This window comes from Rhea pennata, chromosome 17 (assembly GCF_028389875.1).
Source record: "Rhea pennata isolate bPtePen1 chromosome 17, bPtePen1.pri, whole genome shotgun sequence".
NCBI lineage: Eukaryota > Metazoa > Chordata > Aves > Rheiformes > Rheidae > Rhea > Rhea pennata.
Genome location: NC_084679.1, coordinates 287,313 through 307,030, shown reverse-complemented (window position 1 = coordinate 307,030; position 19,718 = coordinate 287,313). Strand labels below are relative to the sequence as shown.

The window sequence follows — 19,718 nt, the reverse complement described above, 5'->3', positions numbered from 1 at the left end:
CTGCCTGTTTTCCTTTCAGACCTACGAAGGATCCTTTTTTAGTCATATTTTGCAGTGCAGAAACATGAGCAACCTATTGCCAGACACTGCAAGACTAGGCTAAGACCAGCTACCTACCCAACTACTCAAATTTTAGGTAGTTTAGAAGTTTAGCTTGCTTTTTATTCCATGTTTCTGCTACACTGCGTTATTTATTGCAATCCAGTATTCAGATAGATGTTTAATTACAGCATTCTAGGTTAGTCAAATTTTATCCAAAGAAGTCTTGTCACCTCAAAACTTAATGACCAGTATCCTCCCAGTTAAAGTTATTTTTGTCAAAAGTTTAATGCAAGACATGAAAGAGCACTGAAACCAGGAGCACCACATCAGGCTGTAAACACCTGGACCAGCTCTCATACTAGTTATAGAATTTCAGTTTCTCTCCAAGTCATTTCAGTGCAAGTATACTTGCAAGTATACTTTTAATATTGTGTTGTTGCAAGTAGATGAGGTCAGTGATACTGCTTTTAGTCATACCGTGCTATTTGAAATTAGCCCCTGCAAAACTAATTTTATACTTCAGCAAGTCTTGTGGTAATACAGAATCTGCAGTTTTTCAACTCCATAAACTTAAGCATCTCACTCTGCTTCAGGAACACTAGAAATACACTGACCTTCAGTCAGACTGTTCTGAAGTGTTTCAGAAGTGATATTAGCTGCAAGCATAAATCTGTTAAGAGTAGTTTTATTCAGGTATCAAGGTCCTGCCACTTGCCATCTTCAATATGGCAAAAGATTTTGCCATAGCAACACTGGCCATCATACAACCCCATTCTACCCTGAACACAGAGTTTGCAACATCAAGTGCTGTAGGACATTGCAAAGGCTGCTCAAGCATCCAGCTACAAACATGCATCAATCCAGCAGCCTATACATGCTGCATCAAGGTGGTACAAGGACCAGCCCCCTGAAAGACCCAATCTCTGATTAAATTCTACAGATAGGTTTTAAAACCTGCAAGCCCCAGATAGTCCCCCTTCCCAAGTGATCCAAAATAAAGATTAATAATGAACTTCATTGCACTTTAATTGCACAGGTACATTTAAATATTAAAACAGAAAAAGCAACTCTACACAGCAAATTGAAAACAAGCATTTATACAGTAAATCTGTAAGATACAGACTACTTAGTTTTAACCTAGCTGTCTATACAAACATCTCAAAGCCTTTGATATGAGAATTCTCACTTTTAAGAACAAAAGAGTTCCAATTTTCAGGTTCCTCCATAACTAGCAAGTTACTGAGAATGCAAATTTCATCCCTCATAAGCTAACATTCATTTCATCTTTGGGGCAGGAGGAAGAGAATTTACTTTTCATCCCAGGGAGAAAAAAAATGCACTGGCCATCACTACTAGCACTCAGGGGAAAGGTGAGCAACATTTAAGAACCGTCATTTCCCCCCACCCTTCTCCCCAAGAAGGGACATGTCCTGTTATGCTACCAGTATAGTGATCCAAGGACAGTTAACCCTACCAAGTCAGACACTGATCAACTGGGGGAAGAGTTCATTGGCAAAACTATCCTCCCAAGCATGGTCAGTGTCAAGTGGAGAGGACATGTCACTGAAGGGTGAAGGAGATCCTTCATATCCAGAGTCACTATAGGCATCCAACAGACAGCTTGAGGTTACAAGACTGTGATGAGAGGAAAGCAGATGAGATATGCCCAGTTCAGGCATGAAGCAGGTGTCTATAGGTTCCTCCTTCACAGATACTGGGGTCTCAGGGATAGCTTTACCTTCAGATTGAGAGAGAGATACTTCCTCTATTTTCACTAGCATATTAGCTTGGTTGCCCATTTTAACAGGAATCTCCAAAATTAGAGGCTTTGTGTATACATGATCAAACCTTATCAGTTCATTAATGGCCTCCAACTTAGCTGATGAGGACCCCAAAGACGGAGAGGGGGAGGTTGGTATGGAATTTGTTTCTCCGCAAATATCTTCCTCCAGCTTTTCCAGGCACGTTGACTCTGAATCAGCATATTTGAGAAACATCTCTGGGTCCAAACTGTCCAGAAAGCCCAACAGGAGATCAGACTGCAGAATGAAATACTGTTTTAGAAGAATAGCTTCCTACTGTTACAGGAAAACATCTGTTTATGGCACTTGCTAATTCAAGTAGAAAACTAGAAGTTTACTAAAAGTATTGCTATCAAAAAGAAAAACTTACAGCAATTACATTTCTTTCAGAGTTTTAGTCCATTAACTCTTCTGTAAGGGTACTGGAGATCCTCAAAGAGCTCTTCATATCTTTGATACTCAAAACCTGTGTTAGCTGCTCTTCAAGATTGAGCCCATCACGCATAAACACAATACTCACCTGCTGGCTCCACAGAGCAAGTGCCAGAACCTAGCTTAGGCAGATTTGCCCATAATCAAAGACCTACTTCAGATCAAAGCAATCTAAGCTTTGAATGGCCTGTCCTAAGTTTCCTGAACATCCATCATGGGGGACACTAAGTACTAACAGCTTTGCAAAGCCCCAGTAAATCAGCATTAGAATATTGAAGTTTGTCTATAACAGTAAAGGCATACTATGCTTTCAGATTTGCGGATTTTTCCTGCAAGAGCTTGGAAAAAAAAAGCACACTTAGATTTCATGGAAATAGGAGTTTCAACTGCATGACATTCTGCTATACTCACTAGACAGACTTACCTAGCAGTCTTGAACCCCTTGTAAGGCATTTCAGAACTTGTGGGGAAGATGAGGAGAGTGGAAAGGGGAAGGAATGTGGGACACCAACTATAAGCCATTGACAGACTTCATACAAAGAAGTCACTGTTAAAATAAAACTCCTACTACTTAGAAATCCACAATGGTTCTCAAATTCATGTGGATTTCAGACAGAAATGGATGCTCACTTCAGAGTCTGAAGAATCATTGCTATCAGAATCCATGTGGAAGCTGTCAGAACTGGTGACTGCTGGGCCTGCACCTGCTGCAGAGGAACACGTAGTCTGAGTGCTGCGGACTCAGCGGACCCGGTCACCAACTTGATCTCATCCACCTGAGATTCCTTCACAACCTGTGTCAAACAAAGAGCCCAGTCAGTCACCATAGATGATGTTCTGATTCACAGTACAGCCTCTTGAAGATCACTCTTCCTACAAAGACTTCCAACACTGGAATCTCTACTTGTTTGTGCAGGAACAGGAGCTAGAAGAGAAAAACCACTTTAGAAGTTAGCCCAAACTTCCATACATTCCCTTAAGTATTTGCAAATACAGCCTGTATACCACTTCTAAGTGGCAGCCTGACCTCCCACCACCTCCTCCATTCTTTTGGCACAGGCAGACAAAATCATAGTAGTTACTGCTTCTACTTTCTGTTCTGGAAGTCAAGAGCAGGTTACTTAGTTTTAAACAGCTAACTAACTAGCTTGCCGTCTGCCACACTGCCAGTGGGCCCACTTCAAAAATCATCTCCTATTCAGTGTGTGGGAAAGCCTCCACTTGGAGGACAGCAAGCACTTTTCTGGCACAAGAGCTCCCAGCACTGTGCAAATTTGTTTGTTCTGCCCACTACTGTTACCTCATGGAACTCTGCAGTACTACAGACCATTACAAGATCTGTCACAAAGCAGAGGGAGACAAGCCAGTAGGGATTGCAGAAAACTCACATTGGACTCATTCTCATCCTCTGTCTTCAGAGCATCCAAACCCAGACGGCAGCGAAGCTCCTGGTTCTCCAAAGAAAGGCTGCATGTCTTCTCCCGCAGGAGCTGGTTCTCTAGAATCAACTTCTGATTCTGCAGAGGGCCCAGAGAGGCAGTAACATCACAGTGGAGCCTGGCAACACCCACCACGCCCCATGGCTGCCCTTACCTCCTCCTCCAGCTCCACCACCTGCTGCTCCAACTCTGTCATTCTTGCCTTCTTCCTGTCCCGCGCACTCTGCGCCGCCACGCGATTCTTCAGCTTCCTACAGGGCAGTGCTATCGTCAGCCCCGCCGTAGAGCCGGGGGGGTGGGGGGGGAGGGCCCAGCCCAGCCTCCCATTCCACAGTGGGCCTGGCCTGGTTCCCCATGCCCTCCCGCGGCGGCCGCGGCTCCCCTCGCGCGCCCCCCCCCCCCCCACCAGCCTCCCGCGGCGGCCGCGGCTCCCCTCGCGCGCCCTCCCCCCCCCCCCCAGCCTCCCGCGGCGGCCGCGGCTCCCCTCGCGCGCCCTCCCCCCCCCCCCCAGCCTCCCGCGGCGGCCGCGGCTCCCCTCGCGCGCCCTCCCCCCCCCCCCCCCCCCAGCCTCCCGCGGCGGCCGCGGCTCCCCTCGCGCGCCCTCCCCCCCCCCCAGCCTCCCGCGGCGGCCGCGGCTCCCCTCGCGCGCCCTCCCCCCCCCCCCAGCCTCCCGCGGCGGCCGCGGCTCCCCTCGCGCGCCCTCCCCCCCCCCCCCCCCCAGCCTCCCGCGGCGGCCGCGGCTCCCCTCGCGCGCCCTCCCCCCCCCCCCAGCCTCCCGCGGCGGCCGCGGCTCCCCTCGCGCGCCCTCCCCCCCCCCCCAGCCTCCCGCGGCGGCCGCGGCTCCCCTCGCGCGCCCTCCCCCCCCCCAGCCTCCCGCGGCGGCCGCGGCTCCCCTCGCGCGCCCCCCCCCCAGCCTCCCGCGGCCCGGCTCCCCTCGCCCTCCTCACCTGCGCAGCGCCTTCTCCTCTGGGCTCAGATGGGTGAGGCGCTGCCGCTTGCGGGCGGGCTGCGGCGCCTCCAGGCCCGGGGCCGCTCCCGCCGGCAAAACAACGGAGAGCTGGCGGCCGGGCGCGGGGCCCGCGGGCTCATTCGCCTTGCCGGGGATGAGCAGCAGCCGCGGGGCCGCGGCGCCAGGCAGCGCAACCATGGCAGCACCGGAGCGGAGCGGGACAGCACGCGCGACCACCCAGCTCCGCGCCCCTCCCCGCTTTCTACCACCGTGGCTCTTCTCCATTGGCCGCGCTGGCATGACGATAGCGCCAGGCTGGCCCGTGATTGGCCTGCGGCTGAAAGCAAGGGGGGAAGAAATTGCATCAGCTGGGGAGCGGGCGGCCAAGGCGGCGGCGGGCGGCGGGCGGCGGGCGGCGGGCGGCGGGCGGCGGGCGGCGGGCGGCGGGCGGCGCGCCCGGCTCGCGGCCTGGCCGCGCGGGGGCCTCGCTGCGGCGCAGCGGGCCGAGGCCGAGGCCGAGGCGAGCGCGGCGCCGCTGGCGCTGATCGGGGCCTCGGGAGCAGGGATCGGACGCGGTTAAAGGCTGGTGGTAGATTTAAACCTCTCTGTTGCCCCAGCGAAAGGACTAGAGACAGCGGGCACAAAGTGAACCGCAGGAAGCTCCGCCTGAGCGTGAGGGGGAATTTCTGCTCCTGTGAGGAGGAGAGTGACAGAGTCCTGGAACGGGTTGCCCAGAGAGGTTGTGCAGTCTCCTTCTCTGGAGAGATTCAAAACCTGCCTGGATGCAACCCTGTCTAACGTGCTCTAGGTGACCCTGCTGAGCAGGGGGGCTGGACTAGATGGTTTCCAGAGGTCCCTGCCAGCCTCAACTGTTCTGTGATTCTGTGAACCTGTTGCCGCCTTCCCGGTACGGTTTCTCCCAAAGCGCTCACAGACAGGGGTCGTTACCGAGCAGGAGCGACGCCAAAGGCAGTGCTTGGGGAAGGCAGATGCCGTCACTGCGGCTACCCCTGCTCTCAGGGAGATGGGCTAAAAACGAAAGCCAAGGCGAGGTTAGTGATGGACAAGCAGAAGCTGCCAGAGAGCACAGAAAAATTCTTCGGGTGATGTATTTTGAATTCGACATATTTCTGAGCAGTGCAAGCAATAATATGCAACCATCTGGGGCATTAAGTTAATTTTTAAATGTCAACTTTATTTGGTGCACTAAACTTTCTATGTTCCATGTGTTGCTGTTCTAGGGCAGTTGCCCGTGACCTGAGTAGCTATGAAATGTTAATGTTTTAGCTACTGAGTTTGTATCTGAAGTCCATTTGCACAGTGAATTAAAAATAGTTAAGATTGTTAAAGAGGAAAGGAAAAACGTCAGCTTTAAATGTTCAAAGGCACTGCAAAACTGGTGTGCTGGTTTGGCATTGTTCCAGTATTAGAGTACTGCCAGATTTTCATGATAAGGAGAACAAACACAGCATTTGTGAGTTTTTGTTTGTTCTTTTCTTACTCACTGCAGTATGACATTTAACTAAAGCCTGAAATTTCACCTTTCTAATTTGACACTTTTGTGAAAAGTACGGCAGCTTTTGATTAGGTTTTTATTCTGAGTGCAAATAAATTGTTTGTTCTGGACCTTCTGGGCCTCTCAGATACTAGTCATTAAAAACTATCTGCTTCTCCTTTGTATGTCTCTTGTGGATTTGTACTCCTATTTCTTCATATTTCTTCTATAGTTATAACTCACATTTAATAAATTTACTGTTTCCTCACAAAATGCAAGTCAGTATTAATATCTTTTTCTGATTTCAGACATTCACATAAAATACTGAACTTAGTCTTTTTTACAACAAACAAAAGGTTTGAACTTTTTACAGCAGGCAGGCTGCCCCTCTTCTTGCAGCTTTGTGATGCTTTGTAGCCATACTGCTGAGACTAACCATGATGTGATTTATCAAATATAAATCCAGATTTCTTAGTATTACAGACAAAGAAAAATCCTAACTTTCTGTCTGTATGTAATTTAATTTCCTATATAATTTTATAGTGAATCAGAACAAAAACTTCTTTTTCTTTCTGAGAAAAACAATTGTGACCATGAATAAATTGCATGAGCGCAGAGACATTTGTACTAGTAATGGTACACAGGATACTTCAGCATATCAGTATGTGACCAGCCACAGAACTGGAAGCTGCTACTGACACTAGTTGTGTCCATTCTTACTGAATATGATAATGGTACGCGTTAACAGGGCTTACTGCTAGTTGATAATAGCTGGCAAAGGAGGTCATCAGACCCTACTCTCTAGTCTTGTTGAATGTTTGTAGGTGTATTACTAAGACTAGCTGTGATGTAATTATTGCAAATATATTCAGACTTAAAATTATGTTACTATCACTAGGATACATAGAGTCTTTTATAAATATGCTGTTAAGTCACTGGGTAAAATTGCAGAAGACAAAAGTTCAATAAAGTTGGTCTTGAACTCAGACACCCTTCCGTAAAGTTTTAATTGAAGGGCTTCAAGTTCAATTCTGATTTGTACCACTTTTTGGAAAACTCGCTGTTCATGCATCCCTTTTTTTCTCTTCCCCCCCTCCCATTTTTTTCAGTCATTTGGGTTCAAGCCTGTGAACCATATGCTCAGGTTATACAAGAGACTTCACACCCGGCCTTATAGTCAGCACAACAGTCTGAAGAATGTGCCAACAAGGATTCTGTTGGCTGTCCTGCCAGAGACAGTGTGCCCAACTGCACATTTTAGTTCCTGCTAAAATACCTTTTTGTGGTATGTTTGAGATGGCCAACCCACCAAAGAAAATAGCTCTGTTTAACAAAGGTGGAGAAGCTTTGCTGTTGTGTAGTCAGATACAGAGAAAGAACTACTTTGAATGTTACCAACATGAAAAAGGGGGGAATAGAGGAAGAAAAAAAGTGGAATAAGAAACTGTAAAGAAAATGTACTTTAAATAATTCGATGAGAGTCAAGGGCATTGTTTGAGAAACAACTTGTTTGTCCCATGTGAGTCTGAAAACACTTGTAAAGTGGCCAAGGGCCTCAGGCTAGTGTCAACAGCAGGACTATTCCCAGATCTGTCTCAGTAGCTTATAAAATGAGAAGGGGATTTATTTTGCAGCCTAAAATGAGGTTATTCCAAACCTATAATGTTTGCAATGATCTTTGTTTTAGTCATTTTGAAATGTCATCAGGTCATATGGGGAGAAAAGAGTGCACCTCTGAGTATTGCAGTTCTCTGAGTCTTCAGGTGGGAAGTAACCACGACCTTCTGGTAGGATATTCAGACTAACCTAGCTGCTGAGCTCCTCACTAGACAGAGGAGGGGAAGGGATTTGCTGGAGCAGGGGAAAGGTTTACTGCAGCTACTTTATCCAGATTTCTGGCATGTTGGCAGTGTTATTTTTTCCCCTCTTACCTGCTTGGAGACCTGTATTGGGGTTCTTGCTGCTCCTCTGGGCCTGGGTGGAAGGACTGATCTTAAACTTTGTTAACATTTATGCTATGTGTGCCAGATACGGAGGCAGGGCATTCCTGCAAGCAGGTGTCCTCAGCAGTGTAGTTATTGTGAGTTGTGGACTCTAATATTAGCCCTCAGGACTCTATCAGAAGGAAAATGTGTGATATAATGACATTTTAATGTCATTAGAACACAAGTCTTTCTTTAGTGTCTGGAATGACCATAAGGCAAATGATGTCACCATTTTTTTCTCTTGGAGAGTAGGAGAGCTAATCATGTCATTTGTATGTAGAGCACCACTGCACCTCTCTGTGGGTCATTTCTTTGGCACCAGGAGAGTCCTTTTCATACACAGCTATTTTCCCTGACAGTGCCCTAACTTTGTAGTGGATGAGAGCAATCTACAGGTAGTGCATCGGTAGTTTGGTGAAAGATATGGCACTTCTCAGCAAGGTCTATCAAGCATAGAAACAGTGACACAGAGCCTTTACCTCAGTGACACGCCAGAGGTGACACTGCTATAAAAAGAATTATGCAGAATATGTGTCCTTTGCCTAACATACAGAACTGCCAACCCACCTGCATGCTGTAGGAAGTGAGGTTGGCTTTGCCTTCGCTAGAACTATCTCCAGCAAATCCTGCAGAAGAGTGATTTTCACTCATCCATTGTCCCTTCTCCATTAATACTTATTATTGAGACTGCTTTACTGTCCTCCGATGGCCTTCAGTGTGCCACCAAAAAAGTCCGGAAAAGACCTGTTCAATCAATCTTTAAAATCTGATTCCTATACTCATGTGTGCCTTATGTTCTATTTCCTCTGCTTGATGGTACACCCACATATACTACTGGGACCAATTATTACCTAGAATTACAAAGAACAGTGGTAGAACAGCCTCAGTTCCATCTTAGACCTGTGTGGTGGGCTGTAAGCATAGGCTGGAAATTCTTACTTCAATCATCTTTATGGTATGATCCACTCACCCCAGCTGCTTTTGTGGTGAGAGGGAGATCCTGTCACACGTGCACCTTGAGTGCATCTTGTTGCAGCTCCTCTTCCAATACCATCAGAACTTCATGCTAAAGTTGGGTCTGTGTTTTCCTCTCTACCTGTGTCCTGGCCACTAGAGTAAACATCTGTTCATTTTGTCAGGCACTGTATGTCTTTTGACAGATATCACATGCCCTCATACCAGGCTCTTCTGTCTCCCCAAGCTTTGTTTCTGGCTCACAGGAGATGTATGACAATCCTTTTAGGCATTTTGGAATACATTCTTAATGATTGGATAGGGGCTGGGCCTTTGAATAGTCCTTTTTGTTCAGGAAAAGGGTCTCCTTTGGAGTTCTAAGCAGCTACAAGCACGGAAGCACATCTCAGGCTTCTTTGGGCACTTCTGTAGCGTTGCTCCACATTCAAAGTGGTTGGGCCCTGTCATAAGCTTAGTAGTAGCTTAATAGCAATTAATTTCATGCATGGCCTCATAAAAAAGGCAGGTGTGGAGCACAGTTTCCAAAAAAAGGTTGTAGAATCATTTATAGTGACCGATTAACTTTTTTTTCCTTTTTTTTTTTTTTTTTTTTAATTTGAATTTCCATGATTGCCCCCTTCTATGATAAGCTTTTTGCACCACAGATTTTTTGGCAGCAAAATCATCTCATGCTTCAAGCTTTCTAACATTTTGTGAGATTCCTTTTTTTTCCTGTTAAGGCATACAAGGCAGCAAATTTGTGAATGTGGTCTAATGATACATAGACTCTTTTTGCAGTGGTAACAGTAAATTTTAAAACAAGCAACCTATATAAGGAGTTCAAAAGCATCCTTACAAATAGGTGGGGTCTTCTTGTTACTGGATTTCACTTGCACCATTGCTTTTGCTTCATTTTGTTAGACTCCTCCAAAACTCAGGAATTCTCTGGTTTTAGGAAAGTTCAGAACTAACCTATATATTAACTAGCATATATAATTTTGGGACAATTGCAATTTTTGACAATTCTTTTTTTCCAGAAATTTCGTTTGTTTATTAAATAGCCAAGGTCTCTCTGTGTAGAACTGTTAATCTCTACTAATCTCTGCTCTGCTCAAGGTTGACTCCCCCCCCCCCCCCGGAGTAGGCACAGACAAAACTTACATGTTTACAAGGAAATTCCAGTATTTTGAGATAAAGATTTCCTGATTTCTTGATGAGATTTGTTCTGTCAGACTGAGAACTGAATTTCTTTTGCAGATTCAGAGAATGGAGTACACCAGTCATGAGATTTAAAGAGAAGACAAGTTATCCACACCACAGCAAATGGAAGGGCATGCTTCCCTGCAACTGTGTGCTGCTAGTTCCATAGAAATGCATGAACAGATATAATCCCAATATGGCCTCTCTGCTACTTTGTGATCTGAAATGTTCCTGGAAAGCTCTGCAAACATTTGCCATTTAAACAGATATTTGTACATAGTGACTGGATTCCCTTGGCAGGATTTATGTTACATCTGTAGGTCCCTGGAAAGCTCCACCTGGGAATTAAACAGCAGTGGACCAACTGGCCAGGGGTCTAGACTCAGGTCAGGGAAATTGACTGGTGAGTGCCCCAACTATCTGATACGTGAAAGAATCCCACTGGTCAGGGAGAAGTTGGGGTTCTTAGGAGTTTGTCTTGCTTTGTGTCCCTGCTTTGTTGTTCTGTCTTTTGTCTCCAATCAGCTTGCTTAGTGCTGAGCTCGTTATGTTCCCCTGCTACCCCTCTATCTTGACTTTACTTCATTGTGTGGATTCCCTTTCCCTTTAAAAGGTATATCTATTGGTATCTCTGGTGCTAGGGTATGGCTTGTCTAACTAAAATACCCGTTTCCTTACTCTAGCCCTACTTTAGCTCTTTGACTGCTTTATTTCTAGCTTGGCCCTAAGCACAGTGCTTTAGCCTTCTAATAGTGCTGAAGGGAAAGTCTGGATGTGAGAGAGGTGCTGATTTTTTGCAATATTTAGAGGTTTTGTAAGATACATGGTTTAACATAATTTCCCAATGTGATTAAAGTCTTGGCCTCACTAGAGGATAGAGTTGTGTGCTGTGAGTTCTGTCTTTAGGTGCAGTGTTCCTTGAGAGGTATTCTCTATGCAATGATGGTATTCTTTGTGCAATGATGCGTAGTGGTACATTGTTGCTGATAGTCATAAGCAGAAGAAAAAAAGAAAAGGTGCTACCAAAAAGCAGTCCCCTGCATTTGATTGAAATCTTACTGTGAGTGCGTCACTGGGCAGGGAAATTTCCCTGTTCTTGCTTTGGGGTGATGTTTCAATATGTACTTGGGCGATACTGGAGAGACTGAACTTACTGTTGTGCTGTTGCAGCAAACTATCAGCCTGTGTTCTGTATTCTGTGCAAATATTTAACATGTTCAACCAGCTCTCTAAAGAAAATAGCCAGCTGTTGAAATCTCATGTGCCTAAAGGCTTATATTCCAGTAAGTTTTCCTATTTGCACATCCTGGTTCAGAGATGGAAACACTTCTTGCAAAATACTGTGAGAGGTAAACAACTGTGCTTAGGAAAGCTTGATGACTACTTCCTGTTGGCAAAAGCTATCTCTTCTTTGAAATAGTGCCAGCTTTTGAAAGTAAATAGCTCTTATTTTTTAGCCACTCACTAGGCTTTGGAATTCCCTTACAAGTACAGAGCCCCTGAGAATATTGGCATCTTTCTTGTTTTGTAATTTTAAAATGATTCTTGTATATTCTTCTATTTGGGTTACTTCACCTATTTCTGCACTTTTACATAGTAGCCTGCATTCAGCTGTTTTAAGAGACCCAACATGAAAAAGGGTTGGGGAAAGTTAACAGGAAATGGCAAGTTAGGAAAGAGTTCTATCTCAACACAAGTTCAAAAAGACCCAAAATGTGAAGGCTATTGCCAGAATCATTTGTCTCCTCCCTCACTCATTTTTGCTTTGCTGAATGCTCTGTGAGTGCAGGATAGTTTGTGTTCACAGAGGGACAAATCTGTTATACTTCTTTTCTGATGCCTTAATTTTACTTGCTCTATTAGCTGCACTTGATCTTAATGATATTTATTTATTTATTATGATATTTACATATTTCTTATGTAAATAGTAAGGACAGATGAAGCCCTTTGTGTACTAATTAAATAAGTTGTCTGCTACTCCTTGTGTGTTGAAAGTGGCGTGCTCTAAGATCATTAATTAAAAGTCCCTGTCAGAGCTCATAAATCAGATGAGTCTTTAATATAAGAGATAAGCTAAGATGAAATAGAATAAATAGTTGCTTATCTCACCTTTGTGTGAATTAATCAATTTTTAATATAGTAATTATTTCATTTTAGACAGTCACATTTTAATATTTTTTTTTTGCCTTTGCAAATCAGAAACGGTGAAATTATTTCTTAGCTTTAACAACAGGAGTTCTTAATAGTGCAGGATTTGTCTGTTGCAATTAGTAGCAGCAGCTGATACATTATAGATTTGGATTATATGCTTCTAATTTATTTTATATTGTTTACATGTTCACTTTAAATCATGGATTGCTTGAGGTAGGGCCACATGAACAGCAACTTGTACCATATAAGACTCCAGAAATACTAATATCAATATTGACTTAAATGCAGAAGTGTTTATAGTTTTAAGCCAACAGATACTTGTGGACTTGTCAAGACTACCCATGCTATTCAGTGGCTTTGTATCAAGACTGTGAGTAGCTTTGCTTTTGCAAATAATCAGATGAATAAAAACTTTGAGTCTTGAGGGAAATGCTTATAAATATAAGCAAATTATAATATAATAATAATAATATGCAAAGCTCAGTTGAAGCTTCACAAGCAGGCTTCACAAGACAGTTCACTGACACAGATCTAGCTGCAGTATCAGGATTGAACTTGCCCAAGTGCGCAGTACTTGGAAGACTGGGCTGTGCTTGAATAGACAGGAATAGCATAGGAGAAAATCCATGTAATCTAATCTTGCTTATAACATTCTTTATGACAAGTGCAGTGGTGACAATCAACTTTTTCATTGGATATTACTCATATTAGAATGAGAACTTAAAAAAGTTTACCCAGATGCAACTAAACTTTCCTTGTTTGCTTTTTTTTTCTTGAAGTTAAATTTAGCATAACTATACCTTTTGCCCTAGTGTTTATCAGTCAACACTGAGATAGTACTTAAATGTATTTCCAGAAATATGCAATGTATGTTATTTACATTGGATGTTTCTTCAATATTATGAGAATACAAACTGCTAAGCACTGGCATATTGAACACTGGTACAGTTAATGTTGATCTAGGCCCCAGAGAATGTATTTTGAGTGAGGTTGTAGGTGGAAGTGAGTAGAGGTGATACAGAGCAGTCTTAGGTAGGTAAGAGCACAGCAGAAGACATTTATTTGGAGGGTTGTATTTGCAGAATGAACGGATGTTGTTTCCAAAAAGAATTTTAGAAAAGTTGGCTCCAAGTGTTCATACTGTTTATTCCTGCCTGTCCTTGCAGAGATTTTAGATGATCAAATAGGATATAGCAACATTTTCTTAAGCTTATTTTCTAATATTCTTCTTTCTTTGGCAGTATGATCTGCTGTTCCTGTATGCTTGGCGGTGGCCCTGAAGGAATGCATCATGCTTGCCTGTACTGTGTTGCAACTCTGATGTAAAGTTTTACTTTATATTGGGTGATAAGTTGCCCTCCCTCCCCCCCCAAAAAAAAAAAAAAAAAAAAAGAAAAAAGGAGACAGTTATTTACATGAGGTTGTTTTTAGGGTAACTTAACACATGCCAGTGTTGCAGGCCTGATTCCTTATTATCATTTCCCTTCCATAGACAATTACATAAGTACAGAGTGAAGTGCTCCCAAATCAGAATGTTACCCCTTCACACAGATTTAAATGACTACACATTGTTCTGGACATTGGAAATCTTAGATCTTCAAAAACTAGTAGAAAATTTGTTCAAAAATATTTTTATAGTTAAAGTTGTTGTGGCTAGTCTGTTGGTTAGTTTGGATAGTTCCAATGCTGCTTAACTTGCGTACATTGTGTTTAGAATTTTAAACTTTAAATAGGAAAGTGCAAAGCCACAGCTGGATGATACTTTTTCATAATACGAATCTCCACTAATTTTGTGATTTGGAGGTTTATCTTTTTTGGCTTTCCGGTGAGCTTACTAGTTACAGTAGTTTGTTACTTTATAGTTCAAAATAATTGATGATAACGATGAAACATGGTTTTTCACAAATACAAAACATTGTCTATTACAGTTGTCATTCTGTTCATAACTGCAATAGTAAAATTCGAGTGCATGAAAATGAAAGGCATCTTTACTCTTAACTATTTTTTCCCCCTATGTGGCATATTTTACCAGTGGCAAAGGAACTCATCTGGCTTTCTGAGACTATGAGGTCACCTACTGGCTGCTCTACCTCAGTGCATGCAACATCTCACTTCCTGGAAATACAACAGCAGAAAAGACCTGAAAAGAGTACTTAGACTACATTGACTAATTTTTAAACGGAAGTAACAAACAAATCTACTGATACTATCTTGTCTTTATTATTTTGGTGCTTTTAAAATATAATGATTTCGCGTAATTCTTACATTTTAATCCAGATATATTGGCATCTTTCTTGATTGGTCAATGACATTTTTCTAAGTTTCTCTTGCATCTCACCTGGACTTTGTTGAGTTTGAAAAGAAAGGCAGCGTCTTATGCATCAGCAAACAAATTAATTACTCTGGTTAAGCTGGGCTACAAATTTATATCATAGCTGCTATTTGAGGTAACTGTGTATATGCACATTTCCCTCCTCTAGTTAGTGTGAGGTAGTCTCACTAGATATTTCATGGTTATTTGTTTCAGGTATTTCATATTTTATTTCATGGTAACTTGCTCAGGTGCCCCCATTCTCAATCCTTTCTCCAAATGCTTTGGAGCAATAATTTAGGAGCTTGCACACCTGTCTACAGTCATCATTCACAGCCTGATTTTTTTCCACTAACTGTTTGTCAGAAATAGTATCTGGAATCTAATGCAGAAGTGAGATAATACTGCTCTTTACTGGGGAAGAATATGACCGTTCTTTAAGCTAAAGAAGTATGTTAGTCTAAAACAAATGCATTAAATGGATTACTGATGGGAGCAACCTTTTACAGGATTCTAACTAATTTCTTCACAGTAGTGAAGACAATCCATTTTAAGGGAGAATTTGATCAGTTTAGGAACAGGATTGAATGTGGTGTCTGTAATATACAAGCTTGGGCTTTTTGACCTGGGTTCTTTCCAGGGCTAAGCCTCCTTCTCATGGACTATCTGCCCAGTACTCAGACACTGCACTGTAACATTTGGGTTATTTGAACACACAGCAGTGTACCTTAGTTAATGGAAACCCCATATTCTGTGGTAAGTAAAAAGAGCAATGGGCAAAATCCACACCCCTCCCTTTGACAGGAATGGGACAGGGTATGCAGCACTGCAGTGAGCTGGATAGTGTTCCTACCCATCCTCGAGGAGTCAGATTGCTAGTGTTTGGGTTCTGTTTGGCCTCAGAGCAACTCAAGATACTGTGGTTTAAAACCTTTTTTTCCCTCTTTTTTCTTTTTCTTTTTCTTTTTTTTTTTTATGGGTTGCAAAGCATTATTAACTGCAGCATAAAATAGTTAATGTTTTAACCTTTTTAAAGCCTTTCTGGCCTTCTTCTGGCCTCTTTGATCATGAAGTGTTAGTATGTAAATTAAAAGTTTTAATTTTATTCTCCTATTCTGTTCTGTATGAGATTGTAGAACTTTTTCAGTGCTTATGTTCTTTTGCTTCAAAAGGTATATGTCAATCACATTTATGGAAAATAAGTCTTAGGCAAATTCCTTGTTTTAATGAGCCCTTTAGTTTGATTGATTAAAAGTAGCTGTATCAGCATAAGGAACATAGACCTCTATACAGTGCTCATTTCTCTAATTTCTTGTCTAAAATGAGTTACAAATCTCCTAAAATGTTTTGATGGCTTGCATTTATTTAACAAGGAAGTGCATCAAATAGAAGAACAAAATGTTAATAGAAATGATGGGGTGAAATTCTAATTGATTCAGAGTTAGTGGGGCAAAGCTTTTGCTCACAGAGTAAGGCTGGAAGGAACTTCATCCATCCATTTAATTCGAGTTTCTTGTAATACAGATGCATACAGTTTCATTAAAAAATCTTTAATAGTCTAAATCTCATGTCTTGAGCTAAAGTAGAAGAAAATATGGTCTCTCTTTTTATTAATACCTCAAGTTATAAATAATCTACCACACTTGCTAAGTAAGCTGCAATAGTAACCAATTGCCGTGTTTAAAATGGACCTTATTTTCAGCTTCAGTTTATTAAGCGTTAGTTGTCAGCCACTGCATCTCAGATTCCTTTGACTGCTCTTCCTGCATGAAATTTTCTGTCTGGACAGATAGCCATCTCAGGCCTGAAAAGCAAGTGTGTTCAGTGTTGCATCTTCAGCTGCCCCAGCGCATTGAGAAAAGGTACCCAAATGGAGTTTGTTTATCTCAGCCCCCTTCCTCTTTCTTTTCCTCTTCCCCTTTCCCTTCCCCTTCACATTCCTTCAACATCCCCATCCTGCAAAAGACAGCACATGCTGTGGCTAATCAGCTGCTGCACACACACACAGCTTGTCTTGCTACTGCTACACAGAATGTGTAACAGCTGAACTCCACTGATCTACCCCCACTCCTATAGACAGGCACTTGTTTAAGTTTCTCCACTGATAGTTCTCAGATAATTTGTGGAAGCTTATTCTTTAAGTCTTCTGCTTCTCTTTCAGATTAAGTTCAACTGAGCCAACTGCTCAAAACAAATAATACATGGACAGTGCAAACACATAAACTTCCTTTGGAATCCAGGCTGAATATATCTGAAAATACAAATGTTCTGCAACACTTAAGAAGTTTGAGTTGCATTAATATTTAGCATGTATATTTGTATCTTGTTTGGAAAACTTACTTCAAATTTTACAAGAAATGCATAATTCATGGAAAACAATGAAAATTAGTATGACTACAAATTCAGCACATTCATAGTTCATCATATGGAATGTACCATGCTAATTTAGTAAACAAATGGGTTCTAGAGATTGGAAGAATTGAATATGCCATCCTGATTCTATGCAACATAACAGTCTTAATTAAAGAAGCATTTGCTCAGGTAGAGACTTGGATTTACCTTAAAATACATTGTCTACAGCAAAACAACATTATTTTCTTCAGGCAACTGTCCAACCAGAGTTCCCTTTGTTCATATATCTTATTTTTATATTAGAACTTTGTTATTTATCTATCTGCATAAAATTTTAGATAAGCTAGCTCTATGTCTACACCAGATAAAAATTCTTGCTACTTGCTTCTTGGATATGTCACTAATGTCATCAGAGTACTAATTTACAGCAATGCAAGAGGTGTTTGCACACCTTTAACTTTTTTGTACCAAACATTTAAACACACACATTTATTTACTTCATGTTCTGGAGGTAATCCTTTAAAATGCAAGCATAGTTTAAAAAGCTTCATGTTAATTATATGGAATACCGTTAGAATGGATTCCTATATAAATATAAAATCAACAACAAAGTATTGTTTGTGCAGGAGAATTGAAAAAGCTCAGTTTCTTATATGTTTTCATACTGCCATAGGCCCAGCTTCCCTCATGTCCCTTTTGGATACTGCTACAGTACAAACCAATTCACGGCCTCTTGATTTTCACAACATTTGCAAGGATGGTGCAAGGTCTTAAGACCTCTGTTCTGTCTTTAAGCTTAGTTAAAATTAGCTAATAGGTTCAGAAGAGAAACGAGCCTGACAGATAACATATGCTTAATTTCATTTGGAAATGAGGCCTAAAAGAGGCTCTGTAAGGGATTCTCCAGTGTGCTGTATTTGTGGTTTACTGCATAGATGAGACAGAAAGCAGCCTTAAAGAGATCTTCACCAAGTGAATTTTCAATTAGAGAGAGAGGAAGAGTAGGGAAACTGGGTTCCTGCTTCATTATAACAGTGAGAATGGCTGATAATTACATTGTGAATGAATACTCATTTTATTTTATTCTTGCCTGGTGTGCAGAGCCATACTTCCTGTACAATATTTCAGTTCTGCTGTCAGTGCAAAATTATTAATTTTGTCTTGGAATTTTTCTGTAACATTCATCACGTGATATGCAAGTACTTCACTAGCATTGTTTTCTCTTAAGAGCAGTGTGGGAGGAAGGAGGGTTCTGTAATATCCATTTCTTAGCAAGGGAAATGAGACAGGTGTCAAAAGCACCAAATAATGTCGGTGCCTTCTTGTGAGATGCCTGGGACATACTTTCTCAGACTATCTGGCATTATATATCACTTCATTATGTTCAAATCACAGTTCTTAATGACCTCAGTTGCAGCTATAAATGCTTGGGACTTCTGTATTTCAGACCCTGGGTATCAAGATTGGTATGTAAGGGAAAAAAAAGGAAACATATCTGGAATATTATGGCATAACTGAATTAGGTACTGTATGCTGCCAGCTAGAAAGGAAGCCAGCTAATAATATTTGATGGCTTTAATGATAAACAGTCCATTCTCATCCTGAAAACCTCTGCTTGCATTTCTGTCCAAGCAGGGGGAATTGAGTGACCTAAGACCTAGTGCTTCATGTCACTCCTCAGTAGGGAGTATGAGGCTAGCACAAAAGCAGTTTTGCTGAGCCTGTGCTCCATAATGGCAGATAATGATAGTTTTGCTGGGTGGATCATATCTTCAGCAATTTTTGTTTTAGAATTAGGATGCTGTCCACTTGGTATATAGAGCCCCTTTCCTGTATTTTTCATTAGTAAGTTTACAGATTTATTTGGACTGCCATTTCTGCATTCCTACCTCTCAATCTAACTGGGAGAGCCCCTATTTGCAGGCAGGTGTAAGAAGACCTCTTCCTAGAAAATATCCCTGAAGTACAAATGATCCTACTTCACTAACAGCTGAGGCAGAGATCTTATCTATGTAATGTTTTTATTCACTATATTTCATTGATTTTACCTACAGTGGGAGTCTCCCATGAAGCAAGGTCCTGTGGGAAAAATGTACCTAACTAAGAGAAGACTTTCACAGTACAGGTGCACAGGGGACAAGATAACTATTGGATTGTCTAATTTGGATACTCCTTATTTTCTTGATGTTAAATTTTCAGTCTTACTAATATCTCCAGCTATGATGTCTATGTAATTTTTAAAAGGAAATAGAAAAAAAGGGAAACAATCTGTAGTGTTTACTGATGCCTAGGGAGGGATAGTTAAGCATGATGCAATGAAACTTACACATTTGCTTGACATTTGAGCCCCTAAACTGCAGCAGTAAATTGACATCATCTTTGTTGACCAGCAGGGGAGGGCATGGAGTGTTTCTCAGTTTCACTGCTAAGAATCAAGAATCCTGAGTTCTTCCAGGCTTTTGTAGGCCTGTAACTGTGAATTCCAGATATACTGAGCTCTTACCTGGTCTCTTAGGACTTAGATTTCCAACCTCCATCTCCTCTTAAGCTGCTCTTCCCAACACCATTTTAGCTTGCTGATTCAACTTATAAATAATTCTCCCCCT

General features: G+C 42.1%; 1 protein-coding gene across 1 annotated transcript; it reads right to left on the bottom strand.

The window, feature by feature from the left end:
- Window positions 1-1,043: 1,043 nt before the first annotated feature.
- XBP1 (X-box binding protein 1) lies at window positions 1,044-4,925 on the bottom strand. The gene is given in 6 exon segments (XM_062590317.1): window positions 1,044-2,081; window positions 2,907-3,014; window positions 3,017-3,070; window positions 3,665-3,793; window positions 3,870-3,966; window positions 4,663-4,925. Coding segments are annotated over 6 exon segments (1,149 nt in total). The 5' UTR covers window positions 4,863-4,925; the 3' UTR covers window positions 1,044-1,520.
- Window positions 4,926-19,718: the final 14,793 nt, after the last annotated feature.